The sequence below is a fragment of the Micrasema longulum genome, unplaced genomic scaffold (genome assembly GCF_059751315.1).
Source record: "Micrasema longulum isolate JH-2025_06_02 unplaced genomic scaffold, ASM5975131v1 h1tg001533l, whole genome shotgun sequence".
Lineage (NCBI taxonomy): Eukaryota > Metazoa > Arthropoda > Insecta > Trichoptera > Brachycentridae > Micrasema > Micrasema longulum.
Window position 1 is genome coordinate 192,198 of NW_028278716.1, and position 16,617 is coordinate 208,814.

The window sequence follows — 16,617 nt, forward strand, 5'->3', positions numbered from 1 at the left end:
AAGACTTTATCAATATTTAACACGTGCATAGGTATGCGAGTAGTGAATGCGAGATATTAGGTGTTTCAAAACCAACTTGGATTTTGATTTCGAATAGTTTTCGCTGTGTCAAATATGAAACGCAGCGGTCAAAGTTATGCAGCGCTTTTCAGACGATCAACGCGTAGAAATTGTGAAAGTTCACTACCGAAACCTTTGCAAAAACGGTTAAAAAATGTGACAGCATTATGCACCATCTCGAGCCGCTTTAAAAAATTCAATATATAAATTTGAAACTGTTGGTTCCGTTTAGGATGTTAAATCAGATGGCCATCCTCGTACGGGTCGATCGATTGAAAACATTGAGACAGTTAGAAATGTGTACACGAACTCTCATCCACCTCTATTTGTCATCAGTAGCAACGATTTATCATCTCCATAAGCGATACACAATACATTTTACGATTTATCAGCCACCTACGCACCCACCGCTTGTGACCGCGTAGAGTGGATTTTGGACGGACGGAATCACTGGCTCGTATTTTTTTGAGAAGGCAACCAGCAATGCAGTTACCGTCAATGGTCTTACCGCGACATGCTAACCAACCTTTTGTGGTTTACGTTGAACGAAGTAGATGTTGATGACATTTGACTTCAACAAAATAGTGCAACCTGCCACACTGTAGCAGAAACAATGCAGTTTTTGCAGTCGAAATTTCCAGGACGAGTTTTCTCGCGGCGCACAGTGATTCGCCCAGAACAAGCCAGCGAGACAAAAGTCAATTCAAATAATCTATCAATTGATGATTCTATGACAATAACAACCCCCCATTCGGGGTAATAATTATGGCAAATATTCCATTGCGATGAGTCATAGTTGGTTGGAAAAGTAATTCTTTTTATGTAAACAATTTTGTTGCAATTTCGCAGTGCTTTCAAAAACATCTAACACAACTTGAAGTAAAGAATAAAATGAACTTGAAGTAATCAATAAATTATTTTTGAATTTTTGTGTTCTCACCGGGAATCGAACCCGGAACCTTCTATGTGTGAGTCAAGCGCCTTGGCCACTACACCACGGAGGCCACCGGAGGTTAGTGCATTTTATGAAAGATACAAAATAAATAATAAATTGAAAATAATATAATTAAAATCAATCCACTCTTGTTAATTTTACCGTGCCGTTAGGATTGATACAATCCGCCCAAAATGGATCTTTATGTTTAACAGAAATATAAAATTGTTACATTCAAGGAAATGTAGTAGGCTAAATGATTTAACTCGTGATTTGAATGTTGTCTATAACTAATTAATCATCTTTTTTTTAATTATTAAAACAGCGGTTTGGGTTTTTTGCTCTTTTTTTATTACGGTAAGTTGCACATCTCTTAGAGTTGCGCAACATTATCAATCCAGTGTCTGGCTGCAGATATCTTGGAGTACAGACCTGGTACACCAGGGGCAAAACAGCTGGTACCTCCACTGACAAGAGCCACCTGAATACCATTCTGCATTACTGGGCCGCCGGAGTCCCCCTGAAATATAATGTAATATGTTTACTTTTAGAACACTTGCTGAACCAAACTGGAAATGAAAACAAGTTTTTGAATCATTAACTAATCTAATCTTATCTCTTATTTTTCATAGACTATGCGAAACCTTATAATCAATTTTTCAACAAAAAACAGTGGTTTTTATTAAATTTCATTTTATTGAATGACATTTGTACATAAGTTTACTAAATAATACTTTATTATACCATACTCATAAAGGGAATATATTGCAATTTTAATATTAAAATGAAACACTGATTTGAGTCTACTGAACACATAACCGATTTTATTTTTAAAAATACAAAAACAATTGTCTCAAAAATTTCGTGTAAATATTTAAAAAAATTAAAAAAGTGTTCCGTAGACTTAAATCGGTGTTTTATTTTTATAATACAAGTATTAAATATGGAGTCAATTATACTTAAACCCTTTAACATATGGTAATAAAACAATTTTATTAGTTGCCAAATTTATTTAGATTACCAATATCCAAATACAATAACTGGACTACTGAATTTATGAAACATTTTTAATAAATGTTATTTGAATAAATGTTTTTTAATATATCACAATCAAATATTTTTTTTTAAATGTACCACTTTATTTTTCTATAATTTGATATCCAACTTGTTTCGGCTAAAAAAAAACGTCATTAAAGTTAACGGTGTGTATTCTAAATTGTTTGTTAGCGAGGTAGTATTATTCTACATAATATATCACATTTATTTAATGTTATTTGTACTTAATTTAAGTAGTAAAATAAATTGTGAATACAATTTGTACATGACTGTCAGTAGCAAAATACCGTTTACGAAGCTTATTCAACCAAATTGATTTTTAATTACTTAAATTTGTTTGGCATCACAACAGGCCAAGAGGCCCAGTAACAGCGGGGAATCAGAGAACAGAACACCCGGACTAAAAAAAAATCGTATTATTATTAAGGCCACGGGACATACATAAAAAATGTGTTTTGAATAAATAGTTAATCCTTAACAGTTACCACCTTGTTTCTTACGTTATTTTTAGTTTCCACTCACGATATTATACTCTCGATAAGGGAAGCGAGATAAATAATTAAATAAATGTTTAAAAAGTGTATTTACGTAACATGCGCTGAGTTGTCCTTCTGGTGTCCCGCCTAGACAGAGGTGCCTTGGAGCCCACGTTGGAGTGATCGCTTGGCACTTTTGTGCATTGAATACCGGAAGAAGTACCATCCTTAGATACTCGGATTCTGGTCGGATTTCCTAAATAAAAATGGTCACTTTATCTACGATTTGAACTTTTTAACACACTTTAAATCATTTCATATTTACCATACACATATTTCATTACCACCACTAAAATTAGCACTTAAAATGCAACATGATATGATAAATATTTATATTAAATAAGCGTATTTATAACAAATATTCGATATCTTCAATACAAATTCTGTTCCTGAATTAAAACGAATTCTCACTCGTTATTTTTTAGAAAAATAATGGATTTATTTTTAAATATCTTATTAAATTTTACTTTGTTTCCTGGAATACGTGATTTTTTATTTCTTTATTTAACATGTTAGACATAATTTTAAATTTTACATTGGTGGATTTATTGCCAAATGGCAACTTTTTCCAACCAACTGATGATGATGATTTCACTAAATAGAGGTATTATTAGTTAGTTATTTAACTATTTTTATTTTTTATTGTTGTTTTATTGCTCAAAAAACTTTTATTTTTTTAAGTACTTATGGTGTATTAATTTTTTTATTATTATTATCTAGTTATTCTCAACTTTACTGTGTTATATTTATATTAGGACGTAAGATTTTCTCATAGTTATTGCTTTCTTTTATTAAGAAATGTTATGTTTCTTTTTAACTTTTGGTATTATATGATTACTTAATTGTTAAGATTTAATTATTCTATTATTTCTTACTATGTACTACATGATTATTGTGCACTGCTGTGATTATTTGTGTAAATATTTTTTTTTTTGTAAAAGGTTCTTTGAACCGTTGATGTATAAATAAATAAATAAATCTATCCCTTACTTATCTTCAATCCTCTTTTTAAGTATCCCCGTCCTAATTTATTTCCTCTTACTTCACGTTTATTTTGAATTACTTGTACGGTATTCATTGTGTAATTATTATTTAATAAAACTTTACATTGTACCTACAATTTTTACAAGGTTTTTATTGGTTCTGACCCCATGTAATATTTCTGCAAGTTTTCCAAACAAAAAAAAGAAATATTTTAAATACGTTAACATTTTATAGTTTTAACTCAAACTTGTTTGTAGTGGATAACGTGAACTCAAACATGTTTAAGGATTATTTAACCCTTAATTACACATTATATTCATTTTTACACAAAATAGTCATCTTTTGAATCTGATCGCGGTCTCGCAGTAGTGTCGCAGACTTACGGATCAGTAATCCAAGTTATAAAACCCTCTACCCCAACTTGATTTCTTTTTTCTTGCACAGTTACTTACGACTTTCATAAAATGGTCGCAAAACTGATGTATTTGAGTAAAATGAGATTGGAATTTTATTAACAATATGTTTTATCCAAATATAAATTATTATTATTATTCAGTAATGCGAGTATTTAATTAATAACTAATATCTTACATTTATTTAAGGTTGTTGTATTCATTGCTATTATGATAAGCCATAGCAATTAAACCATAAAGTACAGTAAATAAAAGTTTAAAATAAATTATCTAATAAATTAAAATTAAATAAATTATTTATAGTTAAGTGTTGGGACCATGATGTACTTCATTAAAAAGAAGTGAGAGGGTATGATGATTTATCCGCAGTCTCATTTTAAGCCATTTTGGTTGGCTACAATTATTAGATGTCAGAATAAATCCTTAAAAATGCTAGGCTATCTTTTGCGAGTGACAGAGGATTTTCAAAATATTGATACTTTCAAATTGATGTAGACAGCTCTAGTTAGGAGCCAGTTGGAATACAACTCAACTATATGGACTCCGTATTTAGTTCACACCAATATACTCTTGAAAGAGTTCAAAATATATTATAAGGATACGCCAACTTTAAATTCGGAATCAGATATTAATTTATTTACTATGACTTCCAATTAAATATTTAAAACATGTTAAAACCAACCAAAAGAAGAAAGTTTTAAGATTTACTTAATTTATTTCAAATCGTTCAATTACATGGGACTGCTCAAAACTATTAGCACGCATAAACTTCAAGGTACCTGCAGGTTTATTCTGTCACGGTTACGTTTCGTAAGATCGTTCATTCGTCATATATCCATCTCACTCTAACGCAATCAAAATCGTATTTCGCTCTCGTTCCCTCTTATACGATACGAATGAATTTATGAAACAAATTAGTTACAGAATAAGGCCACTGGACGAATGACTCGTCAAGTACCTCCATTTAGTTGCAACAATTTGCGAACAGTATACTCTTATAATGCTATTCTGAATCGACTCTATATACTTACTCGGCAATAAATATTCTGACGTTGCTGATATTTTTAATATAAAAGTTTTAACATCAACTCAATTCAATCATTGCAAAGATGGTGAACGGCACTTTACATTTGTTTTATAGTTGTGATTTCTATGTTAACTTTTGTATACTATTGTGTATTTAAATGTAAACATTATCAAATCATTTTGAAAATTATTTTAATTACTTTTTTTTTTAGATTAAAAAGCATTTTATTGCTCTTTGCATTTAATTTTCATAATTCTATTTAAAGAATTTTATTAACTTTTATTTATTATTTAAGTTTTTATAATCCATATGAAAGCATGTTCATGAAACTGCTGTGTTTTAATATTTATGTAAAACAATACTATTTTTTTTTTCAGATAATATAGTGTTTATATTTTCTCAAATACGTATTTTTGTATGGTAAAAGTCACTGCATGCCGTGTATATTCTAAATCAGTGGTGGCCAGCGTTTTGTATACCATGCGCCATTTTTTTCACATACATGGTCAAATGCGCCATACAACTCAAACTTTTTTTTACCTTATTACATTCACGTTTGGGGTTGTAAAATAAAGATAGGAATAGGAACTGATTCGCTCATAAAAGGAAAATGAATACCTAAATCACGGAATTCGATTTATTTATTTACGTCATGGCGCCTATTTAAAAATAATGGCCATAAGAATGCAATGCGCCACCTGTGATCATTCAATGCGCCACGTTTGGCGCATGCGCTACGGTTTGGCCACCACTGCTCTAAATAAATAAATAAAAATCATGTTTCTAAACACAAATATGTACCTTGTAGATGAATTCTGAAGTCATTCAAGTTTATTTTTATACTTGGTTAAATTATTTCAATAAATAACCTACTGTTCGTAGCGAAAAAGAATAAGATCTTACATCTACATAACCCCATCCAGAGACACTGACTAAACTGTCGTCTTTCGGATCAGGAGCATTCTGTTGGGCAAGTTGTGCTATCAGAGAGAGCGGGGTCAGAATAATCTCAACGCCGGGGGCGAAGCCCACGACAGCGAAGTCGTAATCCAAATTCGCCCTGTTGAAATATGGATGCTGCACAAACGATTCGACTTTAAGTGTCTGTCCAGCTTCGTTGTAAATCGTTGTGCCAACTCTGGCGAAAAACATATCAGGCCATATTCTGAAATTAAGAAAATAAAAATGTAACTAACAATTTCAATAATAATCTGATATTTTGAACATGCGGAATTCATTTATTTATTTTCAGTTCCATTAACCTTTTACGTAAATACAATAAAACAAGTGAAAAAATACAACAAAGAATAGCATAATATTAAAAAAAAAAAACGAAAACATCAACAATAAAAAAATACACAGTAAACAGTATTTATATTTTTTTTAAAGTATTTTTACATCTGTAACAAACATAAATATAAAACTGTATAAAAAAGGTAAATTAAATAAAAAAGCATTTTTATTTGAAAAGAAATAAAATAAAAACAATTTTAAAAAAGTGTTTTAAAAGGAAAGTTAAAAAGTTTATATCATGGTTTATATAAACATTAAAACTAAACAATCATAAATTTTAAAAGTGATTAAAAACACAAAAGTGAAGATTTAAAACAAAGGTAAAGAGCTAATCATTCCTTTAATTTTTATATATTTTTTTTATTTTTAAAAACACATGACTTGATCATCAGCGGTGTGGTGTAAAATAAATCTCAATCATCACTGTATTGATTTGAAAGTCGCTGCATGCAAACAATTGGTAAATTCAATGATCAATTTGTACCGTGATGATGACTGTAAAACAAAAAAAATAGTCTTGTTGGCTTTATGGAATACGAATGATTATTAAAGTTAACAGTTCTAGGCAATCTTCTCGTATTTCATTATTTAATAATTTATAAATATACAAGAGATCGTTTACTGTCCTGATGGACAGTAATGGTAAATTTAAATCGGTCATCGGGGATTTGTAATTTATTTTTGACGCAGGGAGATCTTATTTAAATTCCAAACTGCAGATGCATACTCTAGCTGTGATCAACAATAGAACAAAATAAAACAACGATTTATTTTTTCATTTTATTTCTATTAGAAACAAATATTAATAATAAAAATTATGTGACCTCACTGGGATTACCCGTGCCAAGGACATTTAAAAATAAACTTTAAAAATACTTCCACATGTGAGAATTAACAAAAAAGACTTAATATACAGAGAAAATCAGACAGTTATAAACAATACGAATTTAAGTTAATATTGAATTTACGTTCCTACACTTATAATATTTATACTTTAAAACGCACGTTTCAATAGTTTATAAAAATCAATACTGTTTCAATATTTCAAAGATGGTGAAGGATAACTAACAAATGTTACAAAATTTGTAGACAAAAGACTGGTTTTCACCCCTTCGGGAGTCGTGAAGATTATCAAATTACAACAGGGATGAAGAATACCTTAAAGAAGAGAATATGGAAGTCTATGCATTTACAGGGCTTATGACCTGTCAATTGGCTGGTTTAAGTGGCCACATTACACACTATGTAACATATTCCCTTCGTTCAGGTATTCTCAATCCCGGTTGTAATTTGTTTGTTAGTTTAGTTTATAATACATATTTTTAAAAATACTTTTCTTTCTATTGACTTCTTTTATTTGTATATTTTTTTAACTCATTATACTTATAATTAACGATATATCTACTTGTCATTTTAAATTTTTATATGCCCATAATGATTTATTTATTTGCACAATATGTTAGCGTGTTGTCCGAAAATGCTGTGTTATAATGTGTACATACAAACTTTTTATACTTTTTTGTTTACCAATTTTCTATTTTTAAAAGTGTTTATTTCTAGACACGATGTATTTTTTGTATAGTAAAAAGCACTGCATGCCGTGAATATGAATAAATCAAAAATATTTTAGGTGTGTTCAAATTTAAGACGAGGGCTGGATTCAACCCCTGCAGAGCAATTAAGATAAATGTATTACAACAGAGATAAAGAACATTTTGGAGAAGGAAATATAGAAGTCTAGGCATTTAAAAAACTTATGAACTGTCATTGACTGGTTTTAGTGGCCATTTTACAATCCAAGCAAACAAACTATTTTTATTTAGAGTCTTTATTCAATAAAATATACACATTATTACAATATTCATACATTATAAAGTAAACAAAGAATTAAAACATATAATTTTGTCCCGATAAACTATTCAATAATAGTTTGTCATTTGTTTTAGTAAGCATTTTTAATTATTTTATTCTGAAACTTTTGTAGCGTAGATGTAAACAAAGACCATATGATATTCAAATGGTCTGTACTTTTATCAATATTTGTGATTATTATTGTAGTTGTTTATTGAATATTGTGTTTGCTACTAAATAAAGAATTCTAATTCTAATATAAAGTTTATATTTGAAGCACTAACTTTGTGGTTATTCATTATAATAAAATAAATAAAATAACTTGTTTTTGACCACTAATTTTAATTACCACTTATCAAAAGTACTTCATGTTAAAAATAAAATATTAAAATTAGACAACTTAGAAATCTTAGAAATTAAAAAAGCTATTCATAATAAGAAAACAATAATTAATAACCAAACAAACTATATTTCTTTTAGTCCTCTCCTGGCTTACTTCGAAAATAATGATATCAAATTACCACCCGTGTAAGAAAAAAAAACACTTGATTTATTGAGTCCACGTGTAGTATTTAGTGTACATGATAGAAATAAAATAAAAAGGAATCAATTGACAAAGAAGCTTGTTTGCTTTGAAACCGATCGATGAAAAATAAAAATTAGTGGTTAAAAACAAAGATGTTTTATTTATTTTATTAATTTTGATTCTATCTTAAGCAGATAATTGTATTATTCATCCACCCAGACAGGACATTAGGGTGGGCCAATATTTTTTTTCCGAATTTTGAAATGAAAAGTTGCCTTTTCGATTTCTCGGAATGCAAAAAATATCAAAAAAAATATTTGATACTACTTTTGACCCTCAACCAGAGCTTGAAATTTTCAAAAAAGTCAATGTTGTGCGCTAAACCGACTGTCATTTCGTATTTAAGTAAAAAAATCAGTCCCAATAAATTTTATAATGGGCATTAAATCTTATTAAATAAGCATCTAAGGACGTGAGTTGCACTTTGTTTTGTAATAAATGAGTAGCATTGTTTTAATGAGCCATTGTTTTCGTCAATATTAGCCAGGCGCTCAACGGAATCAGTTCCACGGAGTGTAAACTTTTTGCATTTCGGTAGTTTTAAAACGTGTTTGAATTTGTAATGTGATGAAGTTATATCTTAAAGAACAAAAAAATAATTTTATCAATATAGTTAATTAACAAAATATTCAGGCAGTTATAAACTTCAAACCTCGGTTGAGGGCCAAAAGTAGTTTGGAATATTTTTTTTATTTACTTTCACGTTCAATGTGATCCAAAATGTAACTTTTTAGACCCCTTTCACTTTGATGTCCAAAAAAATTAAAAACTTCATACATCATCGGCCCACTCTAACGGACAGTGACTATAGGTAAAAATATTGGATAGGGGAACATTTCCGTGTTTGCCTACTATGCCCCAGATCCTGAATTCGATTACTGGCAAGTTTGATATATATCACAATATTTGAGACAGATTGTGGTCCCGTGGGTAGTACCGCGGGCTCCGAATTAGGAAGTCCAGTGTTTGAATAACGCTCTACCTTTACTTGTTTCCCATTTTATATCACGGTTATTTTACGACAAAAAGAAAATCATACAAAACTGATTTAGCTATCACATTTAATTATGGAATCCTACCACGTATTAATTGTAAGAACGCAAATATTTATTTGATAAAAAATAGAGGTACATCTATCGATATCTTCATGTAACAAATGATAAAAATACGATGTATTTTTTGTACTAATGAAGTGTTCTATGTTCAATTGGATCTGGGTGATTATAATTAAAATGATTATTAAATATTTGTATATTTACGGTTCACAATGAGCTGCAGTAAGAAGAAACTTTCTGCTGATAATAGAGGCTCCACAATGAGCAAATATTTGTGGTCCTCTCCTGTGCTGTAGAGCAGCCTGGAAGGGGTGTAGTTCCACTATCGTCTCAGTTCCCCCCACGATTCTACTTGCGCCCGGTAAAGCTGGAAAATTTCCAGCAAATTTAAAGAATTGAATCGCTTTGAACTTGAAATTTCTTCTTAAATTTTACTTGCAGATACTACATTTTGGAGCGCATGAAATTATGTGTACCGAATAACTATTGTTGATGATGTCTGTGGGGATATTGATTGGTCTGTTGAATAGCCTACCAAGAGAGGTGGATCTTTTCCACGTTGGGATTTTCAGTTTTAGACTCTTCCTTTCTAACTATATCATAATGTGCATAAGTGACTTATTCGTCTTTGTTTACTATTGGACTATATGATGGAGGTTAATAATCAATTTTGCTTTTTTTTAACGTGTTTCTATTATTACCTTATAATATATGTACATTGTAAATGGTAACGGTGCTGTTTTGTACATTTATATAAATAAAACACACATAAATAAATGAAAATATGGTAGCAGCCACAGAAAACCAAAGGTTTTTTTCTAAAATTGCATTATGTGAATTTACACAAATGTTTTAATTTAAGAAAAAAAATAATCAAGGCAATTCTGACGTATTTAAATAATAATATAAAACATTGACATGCCTTTTCTCGTGTAAGATTTTTTTTGGAAATGAGTTTATGTTTAAACAATTGAAATGTCGATTTCAAATAATTTTAAAAAACCAACCAATTTTAAATTCATCAATTTTCATACAATACATTACAAAATAATTTTTAATAGTATGTGGCCTTTTTTGCCTTTAGAGGATAGGCGGTGTCAGAGAACTTTGCAGATGTCTCCCCGATATTGTGCGGAAAACCACTCAACCACGAACACAGTACACCCAAAAACTGAACGTCTTTTGTTTTTGAGAAAAAGTATTGTTATAAAATTTTCTGTGTCAGTACTTTTTCCGTTATTAAAATTGTGTATCATATTTATACACCATACGTCCGAAAACGGCAGATAAAACTGGGAACTTTTTTGGGTTTAAAGATGATCCTATCTCTCACAATAAACTATTTATCCAAAAACAAATTAACAAAGACCCATTTATGTAAAATATCTATAAATGACAAAAAAAAATGCGGGAATACTTTTTGAAGAAAACATTTTCTCTCAATGACGGCAGCGATTCGAGACAGCCCGGCGCGGCACTGATAAAATTACGTTTTCAATAGTTGTTCCCGAAATTTCTTTATCTCGCGTATGTGCAGCTCCGAGTGAATTAATTTAACGTAGAGTTAATTTAGTAAAAAAATCTTTTTATGATTTAAAAAAACAAACACATCATTAAAAGCCTACTCTCGTGGTTTTAATAATGAATATGCCTTCCTTGCCTTGACAATGCCTTGACAACAGCTTTTACTCGTGTATACATAGAATATTATTATTAGATTTTGGCAGTTTCCTTTTAATGGGGAAGTTCAGTATTGAAAAAAAAAAAATTGTTGGAATATTAAACAAAGCAATTTTTTTTTTTAGTTTTCATATATTGTATTATCAGCGCTACGATTTTTTACAGTTTTGTATTTCAGAAGTAACTCTGCGTGTGAAGTCAACGGTTCTTTCCTGGTTATTCATGTCTTCCCATTGGTCCATCCATGGTAAACAAACCGGAAATCTCCCATTACTCTCAAATCATAGATTGATTCATATAAATCAGTGACGTCATTCAAAGTAGTTTGTTTTAAAAAAAATGATTTTTATAATTTTTTTCGTACATTTTCAGGAAACTTTGCCGTACAATTTATTGCTCAATTTTTTACCGCGCGCTAGAAAACATTTATTTTATCCAATTTCCCGTAGGCCTGAAGTTCCTTATTTTTCATTTAAAAACCAAACACAAATTACTGCTCTAATCATGTTTGTTTTTGTTGCACAATCCATTTTTCTAGCAATTTTTTTTTCCAAGTGACTCTGAGGTTTTCGACTGGATTAAGAACCAGCAGTTACCTGGACATTTCAGTATATAAGTGTGGCACGGAGCAAAATCTCGCTGAAAAATACCACTACCAGTGGGATTAATTTTATGTAGTTCAGGTATCATATAAGTTGGTAGGATTTCAATATAATCGTCTGATTTGCTCATCCCATTGACTGACACAAGTGGTCTATTGTCATGATAGAAGAAGCAACTCCAAAACGTATTTTTTAGAGGGTGATTTACTATATGATCCAAGTGAGCAGAAAAAATGTGTTCGCTAGATGATCTGTCTTCATACAGCTCGTGCTGTTCCTTCACAACGAGATATGTTTTATACGGAAAGAAAACTTTTTTCCGGTCTTTAGCTACCCCAGAACTGGTATTTGTAGGGCTGAGCTAGACGTTGCTTTTTGATTGGCTTTCTTGCCCTTCTCCCGACTTCAATATAAATATTTTCAAATTTGATGGGAAATAGTGGAAATTTTATTAGCGTCCTCCGTGGTGTTGTGGTCAAGAAGCTCAACTCACTTACAGAAGGTTCAAGGTTCAATTTTCGGTGAGAACACAAAAATGAAATGGGATTTTTTTCAAGTCTAGGTATTCTGTTATGTAATTCACCACTGTAATTGAGCCTCTTGGCCTGTTTTGGTGCAATAAAATAAAATAGTAAAGGTAGGATAACATTGTTGTGTTGTGTTTTGTTATGTTTGATTTGGTTGAGTTTGCTTAGATCGCTTAACGTGCTTCCGTAGCTGTTATCAGAGACTCAATGCGTTAAGGAGACGTTTCTAGAAACATAAGGTATGATTTCATTGTTTTCGCATATTGTGGAATACTGTTTTTGGATTTTTTTATCATCTGGCGCATATCACTTCAATGGATATCGTAGCGCCTCGACCTAACATACTAGAGCCATGAAATTCTGTTCTGTTCTGAAGTGAAACGCGCCAAATAGCTCACCAATATACGAGAACAATTTCATCCCATCTAAATTATTGTGATGGGTTGTGACGCGCTATAACTCTTCTCCATCACTATGGCACAGATAAAAAAAAATATTGGATTAGGACTGTATCGTGGCACGCCACAATACATCAAACTTAAGTAACTAGAACGATCTGATACTGACCATATAAAATACAAAGAAGCGGTATGCGCCAGATAGCCCTACAACTATACGAATAAACGAAATGGGGAGTGTTAATGCACGAGTCAGAAAAACAAATTTTCTAAAATAAATATTGCCCATTAAAACATACTAAAAATGAAAGCTAGAGGCGTTATTGAGTAATGAGGTATTTATTTAAAAAAGCAAACTAGGTTCAGTAATGACTTAAATAATATAAGGTAAATAATATATTTTTTATCAAAATACCTGACACATGATTCAATATAAAAACTCCCACTAGAATTGAAAACAACATTTTCAGCGAACCATTAATTAGCAACTAAAATGTTTGTTAATGTTCCAAAATTTATACTCAAAATTGCAAATAATTACTTTTAACGCCATAAAGATAAAATATTGTAGGTATTATTTGTTTTTATTGGGATATTATAACAATATCAATTACGCGTGCTAATTTTAATTCGGTAATTTGCTGATAACCTTCGCTGAATTTATAAAAACCAGGGAATATAATTGGATCAATTATTATACACAGCTCTACCATTTCCAATCGTTGGACATTAAAAAATATTTTTTTTATGTTATAATATTTATTTAAATAAAACGATCACTGCGGTATAATGGCTATGACGCTTGGGTCATGAAAAAAAGGCTTCGGGTTCGATACCCGGTGAGAACACAGAAATTTAGTGAGATCTTTTTTAAACCTGTGCTGGAATTCACCACGATAATAGGGAAACATTTCGTATTTCTTTTTTATAATTTTAAAGTAATATAGGTCTATGAAATACTATCCAATAAATAAAAAAACATTTAATTAGTTTCATAAAAAAATACGTAACGATTCATGTTATTTGTTTTCTGCCGATTCGAATTTGTTTAGAACATTGTCACAAATCTTGAGGTCACAACTGCCAAGGCCAAACATGTTGCGTTTTTCTACCAACGTTTTTATTGAATTTATTTTTTTACATTTATGTATGAAAACATTTTTCCACAATATTCTAAATCCATTTCATATATTTTTTTCGGTATTCGTAATCAGTGATATTTACCGTAACATATTACAACAGAGATGAAGAACATTTAAGAGAAGGTAATGTAAAGGTCTAGGCATCTACAAGGCTTATGACCTGTCAATGGCTGGTTTAAGTGGCCACATTACACACTGTGTAACATTCACCATTCTGCCTATATTTGAACATCTATATTCCTTCAATTCTTTCATCTGTTGATGTTTGTGAAGTTGAAGAGCTGAAACCTTTATTTATGCGAGTGAGATTCATCTAATTGAATTATTTCACCTGCATACTAGGCAACGCCCGAAAATGTTTTTTTTTTCAATTTCTATACTTCTTCATGGACCAGGTAATTTATCAACAATATTTTGAGTTTGTTCAAATTTTTGTTGACAAAGACTGGATTCAACTCCCTGGGGAGCTGTTTATATTAACATATTACAGCAGAGATGAAGAACATTTAAAAATATTATTTTCAGGCGTTGCCTAGTATGCAGGTGAAATAATTCAATTAGATGAATCTCACTCGCATAAATAAAGGTTTCAGCTCTTCAACTTCACAAACATCAACAGATGAAAGAATTGAAGGAATATAGATGTTCAAATATAGGCAGAATGGTGAATGTTACACAGTGTGTAAAGTGGCCACTTAAACCAGCCATTGACAGGTCATAAACCCTGTAGATGCCTAGACTTCTATATTACCTTCTCTTAAATGTTCTTCATCTCTGTTGTAATATGTTAATAAAAACAGCTCCCCAGGGAGTTGAATCCAGTCCTTGTCTACAAAAATTTGGACAAATTCAAAATATTGTTGATATTTACCTATTGGATTTTTTGGCTTGTTATGGTGTAAAAAATATATTCTTATTTTTTATTTAAGAAAAATAAACATTTAGAACCCTGTATTTAGTACCCTTACGTGTCATGTACAAGACTAAGGTACTCGGAAAAATCGTTTTTGACTGTCTTGGAAATGGGATGTTCGATCATTGATTTTGGTTTTTTACTTTTATGAGTCCAATTACCATTGTTGTAAGGTCCAAGAACAATGGCGCGTGATAAATTTTTTCAACGACAGTGTGGATATCTGTTAAGGATATTCCATCTTTTCTGCATTCTGCTTCAGGATTATGGCGTTATAAACTAAAAAATGGGCACCGAAATAACAGATGTTCACAATAATCATCATTCCTTAATTTTAACCTATATTGGTAACTTCTCATAACTCCGTGTCCGGTAAAAATTTGGGTCGTTTCGAAAGTACTTTGGTGATGACGACGGAAGTTTGCTGCATCAGCCAGCGTTGGGAAAAACATTTTAGTTTTACCTGTAGAAGAAGCGCGGTAATAATCTTCCCAACGCTGTTGCGTATTTTGTTTTATACGGCGTTTAGCAAAATAAGGGGAAATTCTAAGAAAGGTGCCGTTCTTTTACAAGTTGCGGCTTTTACTCCTTCATCTACTTTCTCATTTCCTACGACACCAGCATGTCCTCTTATCCAGCATATTTGAATAACCATACCTCTGATTTTTAGATGCTTAATTTTACTCTGAATATCTACAATTAGTGGATTTACCGTCCGAGTATCAGTTAAATTATACAAATATGTATTAACTTTAAATAAATACAAATAAAATGATTGAATTTCTCTTTTGAGATGTTTTTAAAATACAGAAGTAGGCATCTCAATCGCGATGTATATTTTGATATTTATATATAAAGCTAGTAAGCAACAGTCGGCTATCGCCGTACGTCTATGAGTACGCAAAAATGATGCTCGGTTAAAAATAAATCATGGAATGAGCTTAGAAATAAATAACCAATTGAATTTGTAAAGATATTGAGATATATTACTAACATGGCTCTATCTTAGTTATCCATAAAAATATAAATAATTAAAAGCATATTATTTGTAACATTATTGAGGATATTTCCTTTTTTTAAATGTAAATAAAAAATATAACAATGTTAATATCCAAATAGGTTGTGTCAAATAATAAAAAAAATAACCAATTGAATATGTAAATATTACATTCAAGAAAATTCAAAAATAAAAATACACAAATAGAAAAAAGGAACTATTTACCCCTTTAAATATTTGTATGGATAAATTTTTGAGAGCGCATAATTGAAAGCTTTATAGTTGACCGAATAGATATACTTAAAATTGGGATACGTTACTTTTCGTATTTGAATCGAGAAATATTTCTAAATGTTCTTGGATTTAATGGTTGAAATTCGACAATGTGACACATAAACGGTGTTTAGTAACAACTTAAAGCAAAATAATACAAATAATACTAAAATTCAATTGTAATTTTTCAGCAGGTTTTGATATTTCAATGAATGTCATTGAAGTTACAAGAGAGAAAATTAAATTCTTTCTCCCTTATACACATTTTTCTGTTACTCTGAGAAAGACGG

The 16,617-nt window shown here is 30.6% G+C and overlaps 1 protein-coding gene across 1 annotated transcript; it reads right to left on the minus strand.

Annotated features, from left to right (window-relative positions):
• Positions 1 to 1,367: 1,367 nt before the first annotated feature.
• LOC148274996 (trypsin 3A1-like) lies at positions 1,368 to 15,712 on the minus strand. The gene is made up of 5 exons (XM_088236324.1): positions 15,628 to 15,712; positions 10,000 to 10,162; positions 5,914 to 6,175; positions 2,639 to 2,782; positions 1,368 to 1,514 (listed from the first exon to the last, which is right to left on the minus strand). Exons 1-5 carry the CDS (start codon positions 15,710 to 15,712, stop codon positions 1,368 to 1,370), a joined length of 801 nt encoding a protein of 266 aa, XP_088092450.1.
• Between the last annotated feature and the right edge of the window lie 905 nt (positions 15,713 to 16,617).